At 40.6% G+C, this 11,004-nt stretch overlaps 1 protein-coding gene across 1 annotated transcript; it reads left to right on the top strand.

Annotated features, from left to right (window-relative positions):
- The first annotated feature begins 588 nt into the window (after positions 1–588).
- LOC119734193 lies at positions 589–4,933 on the top strand. Its single transcript, XM_038207546.1, has 2 exons — positions 589–2,489; positions 2,967–4,933. The coding sequence occupies exons 1-2, from the start codon at positions 591–593 to the stop codon at positions 3,459–3,461; spliced, it is 2,394 nt and encodes a 797-aa protein (XP_038063474.1). The 5' UTR covers positions 589–590; the 3' UTR covers positions 3,462–4,933.
- The last annotated feature ends 6,071 nt before the right edge of the window (positions 4,934–11,004 follow it).

The following is an 11,004-nucleotide window of genomic DNA, read 5'->3' on the forward strand; positions in this document are numbered from 1 at the left end:
CCAAGACGGGCCAGCAGTGACGTGACACAGGGTCGTAAACGGACGCAGTTACGCTCGGCATCGGGCACATTCTTAAAAACAGGTAAATAACTTTCTTTTACCAAACAAAATAACATGATACGTTTCCTGTCGAAAAAAGAATACGCGGTTGGGGCTTCTGTTCTGGTGAATCGAGAAAAAAAAATGAATTATCAAATAAGTATAGGCGAAAACAAATTTCTCATCATTGAATAATGGTTATCTATTTACATACATGTATAAAGATGACGTGTCTAGGGAGACTTCGCAACTCATCCCATTCCACCTTTACATGATTGTGTACTTGGCTTTAAGAATCCTTAATTAAAAGTCTATATAAACTTGATGAAAATAACACCAATTGGTTACATCTGCCGTATTTTATTACTGTATACCATGCTGAAAACAGCCAAGCAAACACTATATAAAGTGCCAAAACCCTGTAATCATAGGGGCACACTGGGGAACATAAGGACTGGGGACCATAGGGACTGGGGAACATCGGGTGGATGCCCACATGGGATGATGAGGCTGTTATGTCTTTTTTGTAATTTTTTTGTACAGATAGCCACATGTTAACTCCATGGTATCCAGCCACACCGGTTAGTAGCAGAGCCAGCTCACCCAGACCAACTCATCGATCCTCTTTCAATATAATCCCCGAGAATGCTGACAACATCAACGATACTGCTCCAGATGAGGGACGGCAACAGAGAGCAAATAGCCGGTCTTTCCTGGGAAGGTTGATACATCGTAAGAGCCGGACCGGTACCTCGTCTTCATACGGCAGCACATCAACCATAGATCAAGCAGTAGACACAGAGATATGTATAGAAGTTCCCCAAGACAGAACTCCTCCCAAAATTCTGGAAAACGGAGCTGAACTGGACAGCTCCAACACAAATCAGGACAAAGGTTTGCAGGATGAGGCAGACAAAAGTTACCAGGACAACAAAGATGATGGAGACGACAACGTGTTCTTAGATGTTGAACCAAGACCAAGGCTGGCAAGTGCAGAGAGTAGCTGTAGCGAATACGAGGCACCTGCTGATGGGGACAATCAATTACCAAAGAAAGAAAGAAGTACAACATTAGTATACAAACCACCGGTAGAAGATAAGGAAGTACAGACCGAACATGTGGATTACATGTACGCAGACAGTCGCAGTATGCCTTGTGAGTACTGTAGACATCGTTGTCTATGCTACAGGATTGATCCCTATGACTCTAATTCCTCAACGCAATCACTTAAATTGAATGCTGAAGAGAAGAGTAAACGCAGGCGGAAGCGGTGGTCACCACTGATCAGAAAGCGACAGCTTTTAATGAAACAAGCCATCGCTAATCAACCACCAACAAGAGTAGGTCATTATGAACACGGGTATCAGTCCACTCCGATACGCCCACGTCCATCAGGAATGCTGGCGCAGATAACTGATACCACATCTCAATCACAACCACCATCCCCTAAGAGGTGGCATATGCAGTACCGTCAAAACAGACGACGACGACGAACGTTCTCGGAGGACAGGGTTGACGAAATGAATTCTGCTGCCGGCCCTCACTGTGGCAACACCAACAGCGATCCCAGTCTTTGCCCACAGAAATCGACATTTGCCCTCGCAGATGAAAACAGACAATCTGATCCTTTGAGACACGCAAGACTCTATAATTTGTGTCTTCAGAAGGCCAAGATGCCTCTGGTCAAGAGCTCATCTTACAGCCCGACTGTCCCACTCAGACGTCAAACATGGTCGGAGAAAAGTCGTCCTAATGGTCCTTCTTGTGAAGGACCGAAGAAGACCAAAGGTTTTCTGTACATGTTACGTAACCTACGAAGCTCATGTAGTGAAACGGACATCTCCATGGAGCACAGACCATCAGTCGACAGTAATGGCTATGTGGATCCATTCTACATCACCAGACACTTCAACCGACTCAATTTGAAAAGGTTGTCCCTATCACATCCTAACCTCAACACTGGCTTCAAAGGGAGCACTACTCCTCCTAGTAGCTTGAAAGGGAAAGTCACAGCGGCTGTTGGGAGACTTGAAAGAGCATTAACAGGGAGGGCATCATTTGGTCGAACCTACTCCCTAGAGTCACAACAATCAACAAGTAACGGATGGAACAGTGACCTACCAGGGAGTCCAACTGACTCGGATGCTGCTGCCTACTCATATGGCAAACATTATCGCCGCGATTCAAACACTGAAAATGGCTACATGACTTTTGACCCGGAACTGAATCCTCCAATGCGGCGACCCCGACCTCTGCTGTCTAGTTCCTGCTCCTCCGCTCCATCTAGTCCGGGGTTTCAAGAAGGGTTAAGCATGGGTTTTGATGACGTCACAAGCAATACGGGCAACGAAGAAGAATGCATCTACGAGAGTCTTGATAATTATTCTCCGAAGCGACGAGCAAGTACGTTGAAGAGTTTACCGTCTTCAGATGGTGAAGCACCCCCTGAGGTAAGAATTCGAATCAAATTACAGCAATGCATCTCAGATGGACTAATATTGCAGACTGATAGTTGGTTGTTTTGATTAGGGAGGGAACTTGAACTAGGTAGAAGCCCGACCTACATTATTTTCATTCTTCATCAGATTTAACTTGATATGGACTCCAACAGACATTAAAATGTATGCATTATCCTCCCCTTGGCGCAATGGACCGTTCCCGTATTGGCAGTGGGCCACCCCATTGCTTTGTGTACATTTCTCACCGCACTTGTGACCAGGTTTTACTGAGCTATCGTAGTCACCTGACTAAAATCATAGTATAACATGACACCAAAAACAAGTACAGTGAATAACTACAATAAAGAACTACTTTTTAGAACCATAAAAAAAGAAGATAATTTGACAAAGAGTCAGTAATACTTGATGATAGGTCGAAGGAGCTAAACCGTGGTTACCAGATTTTCTTTCTTGTTCTGTTACCTTTAGGTACCTCCCAGACCGCCAGCTCATCGTCTGAGACACAGACAGCGCATGCTCAGAAGACAGATGCCTCTGCCACCGATCCCAAACGCTCACAGTACTACAGACTTAGGGGAACGATCGCAAGTGCCAATTACGACTACCAGTTCAGCTGGTAACATCCACACTGCCATGCATTCGCTCTATAAAACCACTGGCTCTCGACACAATTTCATCTCCGGACAGAGCTCGTCTTGCAGCACACTCCCCTCTTTTCGAATGGATTCGTCGGAAGAAGATTCTGTTTTTGAAGCACAGGTGGAAAACGCATCTCTCAGTAAAACACTGAAGGGAAGAACCATTGGAGACACGGGGCTGGGTAAATTAAAGGGTGAAGAATATACCGACGCAAATTGCAACCATGACAATCTTACAGATACATGCGTGTCTGGGAAAAATTGCAATAGTCACCGTGCAAACGATTTAGAAATCGGAGCTTCAAGTACAATCAACGGTAATTAGACACAAAAGATAATCTCATCAAAGTTTCGTTCCTCAATTGCCGTGTTTCATTATTTTCTCCTCACGAACAGACCTGAGAAATACGTCATGAGCATTATTGTTTACATGTGTGCTTTCTTTAATATTAGAGCCCGATGGGATGAGGGGACGTTCATCATCACCTCGTGGTTCCCTTAAGAAAGCGCGTCTAAACAAAGTGTGATAACATTACATCTCAGAGCACCCATAGCGCTATATTAAATTAATATAGCTCTATGGGGCATCCACTGTATATTTAGCTACCACAGTGAATTTTATGCTCCACATAAAAATGGCCAAATTTCAGTAAATGCGACATATAAAAATTATTTAAAAAAATACAATTGAACGAAACTGGGAGGCTTTTTGAGCTATTTTAAACATTCTTTTAACAGTTTAACTAAAAACTCATTGTGAGTGTGTATTAGTTTTGATGTTCTATACCTATGTTGTATTATAATAATAGTAAAGCTCGTTATCTGCATTCTATGGACCAATGGGTCACGTAAAACTATGCTGCGAATTTCCACTGCCAGTGCTGTACTTTTACAATCTGTGTGTCAGTGATATGTTACACACTTAAAGGTAATAGACATAATTTGCTTTTGCTGTAATTTTCAAAAATGGATGGATTCTGGGGTTGGAATGTCATAGAAGACCTGTTTAAAGTTTTGTGTTCATTAGATGCTGAAAAAAACAAAGAGGACCAAAAAATGTTATTCTTGTTGTCTGGTTCCCGACCGTACTTCAGACGAAGTAGGGTCAGGAGCAAGTTACAGACGTCGGGGAATTGTCAGGTCAGGGAATCAGACTAGCTGTCTTTCATCCGGGCACGGATGTGTAACCGTTTTGCCAAAAAATGGGGACTAACTAAAATTGGGGGAGGTAGTGGAAAAGAGTCAAAGAAAGTTCTTTCCAACAATTGATCATCGTTGGAAATTGATACAAAAAGTCCACTTTTCTTGAAAATGAAATTACACCAGGTGCCATGATTTCACAGGATGCTTGAAAAGTTCACTTACAGTCAAGTAAGGTATTTAATAATAATTTGGTTGTCTTGCCTTTTGATGCTTTGCAAATACCTTCAAGTTATACAGGAATATATTATTCATGTTACAAAATAACCCTCAATGTTAACCTGTTTCTGCACTCTTTGGATTAAGGTCTACGAAATGTAAATATGTTATTTGAATGCTTTTGAGTATGACATATCTGTATTGTTTGTAATTTTGAAAGCAGGCGCATGACGAAAAGGATTTGATGTCCTGAAAACTAAGTATGTGTGTTTCGCTTCAATCTGCAACTGGCATCAGATCTCCTTTAAAACTGAAGCAGGCTTTTTTTTAGTCCCTTTTTTATGTCAAAACGCATGCATAATTTGTATTTCATACGAATAGTTTGTTGCTGTTGTCAATGTGCAACAATTCGTGAGCAATGCACACGTGAGTGTATGCTATAATACATATGCGCACAATTTTGTTTATAGTGTAAATCGAGGATTTTCTTTTGTTCCTCTTCCCTTTTCCTTTGTTTGTACACTAACTTTTCGCGACAGCTCTCATTGGTTTTGTACACGTTTTCCAACCAAGGAGTCCTAGATTTGGTTCCTGTCCTCGATTCACCGATGATTTTGCACGTGTATCCTATAGATTTACACCATAAACAAACGCTAGTACACATGTATAGCGAGTGAGAGATTGTGCGTATTCATTTCATTGTGTGCAACAGTGTTGTATTCAATCAGTTGATTTGTAGATCACGATAACGCAATCGGTGATGTAGGATGCTGCAGAAGGATGAAGTGGGAAAAAAGGATGGTCGTTTTTTTTTAATATAGGTTTTCCCGGCCACTTTCCTAAGATGTTCATTCTCTTCTGAAAATGGGTCATTCATTTTCCTCTGAATTTGAGAATTGCTCTGAACACTCGTTTCATTTTCGCTACCAGAGCATTCGATTCCATTTCAGTTCAATCAAATAAGTGATTGAGCAGCACCTTTCGTTTATGTGAATTCAGATTCGTTTACAAGACTTCTTTTTCGCTTTTAGAGGGCGATTTCAAACATTCAACATTCTATTTCACTTTTAGTTTAATGCCATCGGCACCAGATACAATTAGGGGTTTCTTTTTCATTAAACATCAATCAAATTAGCTGTACCTGAAATCAATTTAGAAAAGGTGTATGCTTGCGTAAATGAACGCACAGGTAACGTTATTGGCCGTCTGATTCTCAAAACCTAATGCACGGACAATGAAAACGATTGAACTTGGATTAAAGACGTGCATTCAAGTCAGACGAAAATGAACGACCTATTTTCAGAAGTGAATGAACATTTCAGGAAATTGGCCGGGAAAACCTATACATGTAGTTTACTTGCACACTACTTCCCAGCTGTAACCGAGGCTAGAAAAATATCATAGAGCTCTATGAAAATATATACAACATTGGATTCTACGGTTGGTTCACAAATACTGATATCGGACACAACGCACTGCTAAACAATGTGCAATAAATAAGACGGCCAAAGTTGCCTGGAAAAAAAAATGCATTTTCGGACACCCCCTCCTGTGGTGAAACCAGCATTTTCCAAAGGGTGGCTGGAGTGTTGAAGAGGGATGGGTGAGCGTCACAATGCATAAAAAAAGACCAAAGGCCTCAAAACAGCGAGTCAAAATCTCGCAGTTACTGAGTGGCGTCAAAGTTCAGGATACTCGAGGAAAATAGGGAGTTTTTTCATTGTGTAGATCATTAGTCGGGAGAGAAGGGAAGGGGAGAAGCATCCCCTAAGTCCCCGTCCCCTTGCTCCCTTTTCAACAGGTTCCAGCCTGAAGCTGCCCTACTATCTGAACATACGCACAACACATCCGTGTGTTATCAGCTTACCAAAAATAACCAGTTATTAAAGGGAATGAACAACATTTGCTTTTGCTGCAGTTTTCAGAAATTAATGGATTTGGAGATAAGTATGTTGTAGCAAATATTGTTACACTGACTTGTTTCACGTTTTGGGTTCGTAGATGCTGAAAAAAACCCCAAGAAAACCAATCATATTCTTGTTGTCTGGTTCCCTGACCCCACTCAAGATGAAACGGAGCAATTTATAGACTTTGGGGAATTGTAAGTTCAGAGAATCCGTCTATTAGGCTTGTAGTCTTCACAGGTGTGTAATCAATTGCAAAGAAAATGCAGACGAACTAAATATGAAAATTAGCAGCACGTTTTGAAAAAAAAGCCAGTTTTTTTTCCAACGCTGGTCGGCCGACCAGCGTTGGAAAAAAAATACAGTTTTTCTTGAAAATGTCAGCACACCAGGAGTCACAACTTTACAGGATGCTTTAGACTGTCATTGCCTAACAATCCAGTAAGGTATTTCGTGATAATTTGATCATTTCGGTTTTTGTTGATGTTTGCAAATGTTGTTTCTTCCCTTTAAAGCAGATGTTATTATGTAAGGATTAATGTGTGTGATGCTTGACATTAAGATGAGAGCCTTTAGTCATTAGCGTCACCTGGTCTCAGGTGGCACTCCACTGAATGCCTTCCATGGTTTACTTAATTCAATGTCGTTGAATTAATTAATGAGATCTTGATCCCAAGACGGTATTAAATTCAATGTGGCTCTGCATGCTAACTTGATTTTTTTTCTCGGTTTGATTTTTGTTTGCTCCCGTTCTTCATTGTGTTTTGTGTTTCATCTGTGGTTGGATACAAAGCAAAGATAAATCAGCGAATAACCATGGGGTATTTTTACAGTGAAAATAAAGGAAAAGAAAATTCCAACCGTCAACTGGCCTCGCATCTCTGGTAATAAGTAGGTAGATGTAGACGATATTATGTACATTTCACTTCAACTCAAATGATATACAGGATTTTAAAAAGCGTACAAAACAACCTTCTCAAACAATTTCCACGAAAAACGTAATCTGGTAAACAAACCTTATTTTTATTACGCAAAAAGAATGTAGAAAATGGTATAAACAACACAATCCCAAAAATCATCGCAAGTGATAGTTTTTCTTTAGAAACGAATTTTCAGCTCAAGGGATGTTACGCCTTTCGAGAACAACAGTCAAAGTTCATGCATAATTACCCTTTTATCACGAAACATTAATTTCATCTAAAGCACTCTTTGTTCCCCAAAATCAGTCACTTGACTGATTGTTGAAAAATCGCATTTCTTGATTTCTTCTTATCGACAGCAAGCCAGACAGAATAATGTCGCAGAAAGTTTAGTACCAAAAGCTTTTTGATAATAATTTGGTAGGTTACTTTTGAGATAAATGCGAATGATCCTGAGAACAATGGATGCACTCACATTGGCAAATGATCCAATCTTCACGAACCTTTAAGAAATAGAAAAGAGATCTATGTATTTAAATGTCAGATACAAAACTAATGCAGGTACATGTAGTTAACGCAGAAGATCACTTGAGTACCAATAAGCTATCTAGATTTGTGGTTGAATTCAAACAACATCTATTGGTAATATCTCCAATCCCTGGAGTGCGGTGGCCTCGTGGTCTGGGGCAATGAATTCGTGGTCTGCGGGTAATTCTGCAGGTTGTGGGTTCGAGTCCAGTCTGCAGCTATGTTGCTCTCGCTTTTTGGGCAAGGCTACATTGCTTCTCTCCACCCAGGAGTAAATGGGTACCTGTGAGGGCAGAGATGATTATTGTGATTGATTTCGGCTGCTTTGCGCCGAAATGGCAGCAGCGAGCTGTATGGTCCCCAGGGAGCCGAGTACATGTACAGTGGTGCACCCAGGATTTGGCTTTTTTTTGTTTGGGGGGGGGGGGGCCTAAAAATGGTTGAAAAATAGCAGTGGCACACCCACGAGTTGGCTTTTGGTGGGCTCACAATTTTTTTTGGATGGGGGGGGGGGTTGACTATTCGGACGTTGGTGGCGCTACTTACACCCCAATTATACTACATGTACTCGAAAATAGGCCACATACATATCACTAAGGTCAAATTTTGAGACTAAATAAAAAAAGAAAAGAATTGACAACCTGGGGTGAGGGAAGGGGGGGGGGGCGCCTCAAGCCCCCCCCGAGCCCTGCTCCCTTGGGTGCGCCACTGTACACGTATTTGGAAAGTTTCAATGGCCAAATGATATGGGGTCATAATGTAAAACCGAGTAAAAAAAAAAATAGTTTCTCGTCCGGGGTTTTTGAAAAAAGGGAGGAAGCGGGGCTTTTTATTTTTTATTTTTTATTTTTTTCAAGATGACCGCCTTTTCAAAATTTCCTGCAACCGTTGGTGTTCCACTGTTCAAAGACACTTTTAAAGATGAAAGACAAGTTGGACAAGAGAACTGAACATATTTACAGTGTCATTTAGAGTTGTATTGGTATTGGAATTTAATTTCCGATGAATTTGTAGACTTTTTCTGTGTTTTCTACTACATTTTTCAAAAATAAAAAATAATAAAAAAATTCAGGCGGTCTCCAAAAAGGAAGCGGGCGGGGACGAGAAACTTGTTTTTTTTACTTCGCCTAAAGTGCTTTGATCTTAGAGTAAAGCACTAAATACATGTAAGTACCTGTTATTATTAATCAAGTCTTAGCAATTCTACACAAGTTCTCACACCCTTCTTTCAACTGGTAAACATAAAACAATTTAGTACGAATAACATTTTTTTTATTATACACTACTTTGGAAAATATACTTTTCTGGAACTAAATTTCTACATTTTATGTGTGACGGCAACATGGGCAGCGAGTATTCAAAATAAAAACAGCGAGTGACAGCATTTGTAATTACTGCATGGAAACATAATTAAAGGGGAAACGAATTTTAATACACATGGCACTCCAGTCTTTCTGAAAAAATGTGTGAAAGACGGCAAAATTAACAAAACAACTGCTACATGTATACACCATAAACACATTGCAGTGTGTACACGAATGTTGACTCCACTTTGAACCATGCATCAGGCTAGCATGGCAATTGCAAAAAAATGTTCTCTCTGTGCGTTCGACACAAGGATTTGTGTTTCCGGCCTGTGAGGGGATGGAATGCTCAAGTTTGTTTTCTCCAAATATGCACAAGATTGAATTCCGGCTATAGCTTGAAAACCGGCATCCTTGATATCAGGAACGGGCAAGGTCGGCAAGAAAGCACACAAATGATAATAAACATAAAGCCCAAAAAAAAGTATCCGGTTTCTGGTATGCGCGCGCGTCGCCGTAGCCATGCGCGTCGGCAAAATGAAATTTTTTTTTTCAATAAAAGATGATGTCTCAAACCCGCCAAACTCACTGGTTTGACTGGAATCCTGCTGCTGCACAATTTTAACGTGTTTTTTAGATGGGGTTATGATCAAGAATAAGCTTTATGTGGCCTCTCTGGACTCCCATATATTTGCACTAAGTTTAGTCGGGCACCATTTGCAGTCATCAGCCGACATTTGAAGCAAAAAAAAAGGTAAAAAAACCCCAAAAAGCCGCGTCGCCGCACCACTTTTCGGGCAAGCTCCATACCAGAAACCGGAGACTTTTTTTTTTGGCCTAACCTACTTTTCTTTAAACAATAATTAATGTTCAATGACATACATGTACAGTCGACTCTCGTTATTACAAGGTCGATGGGACTAGCCAAATTACCTCCTTATGACAGGAATGTAGTAATAAAGGACAGCGAAACAAATAAACACAAAGGGAACCTGAGATTTGGGACCTCAGAATTTGCTCTTTATAAGCAGAACCTTTTTATAAAAGTGCTCTTTATAATGAGCGTCGACTGTACTTCAGCTGATGCTCAATAGGTAAATACCAGTTACCTATTAAACAGACAAACTGATTAATTGAAAGATGGCTTGGAGAAGGAAAAAACACGACTAGTACAATTTAGTGGCAGGAGAAACCGAAGATTTCACAATCCAGTTATCCTATTTTTTTTCAAACTGAATATCAGTTATCTGATTTCACAGAAGTTCCCATCCAGCTCACAATCATGCCAACAAAAAGTGACGAGTGAGGTGTCGCATAAAATGCCCTCCCAATGACTGGGTATAGTTTGCAGGATTCAGTGACCACTGGGCCTTTACAAAAACACTCCAGAGCTGTAATGTTCAAATAAATGGATGGGAACTCTCTGATAAGACTATTCATTTACCAAGGAGACCACTAGCAAGTGAATGCAGTTACAATCAGAGACCATTGAGGGATGGTCCAGTTGTTTTCTTTAGCCTGTGCCTCAAAAAAAAGGAAGGCTTAATATTTTTAAAGTTAGCTTCAAATATCCGGTTTTCAAAATCCAAACTGAACAGCGGAATTCAAACTGAATGTTAAAATCTGGATTTAAATCCCACCACTAAAATGTACATCACACCTTGCCAAATTAATCATACCGATGCTTTTATTTAACCAGTTTGTGCCAGATGACGTGTGTACACAAAAAGGTTTGCGGTATTCGGAATGGGTGACGGATAAACACGCAGAGAGCAAGGCTGGAAATATCTGTCCGGTTGGCCATTATCTATATATGCATCAATCAAATTGTTTTGTTTTTTTCTGGTGAACAC

This window comes from Patiria miniata, unplaced genomic scaffold (genome assembly GCF_015706575.1).
Source record: "Patiria miniata isolate m_02_andy unplaced genomic scaffold, ASM1570657v1 HiC_scaffold_27, whole genome shotgun sequence".
Lineage (NCBI taxonomy): Eukaryota > Metazoa > Echinodermata > Asteroidea > Valvatida > Asterinidae > Patiria > Patiria miniata.

Excerpts from the sequence above, each read along its gene's own strand:
- LOC119734193 (XM_038207546.1), top strand. The coding sequence starts at position 591 with ATGTTAACTCCATGGTATCCAGCCACACCGGTTAGTAGCAGAGCCAGC. Across the intron at positions 2,490-2,966 it reads ATGGTGAAGCACCCCCTGAG|GTACCTCCCAGACCGCCAGC; the intron begins GTAAGAATTCGA and ends TGTTACCTTTAG.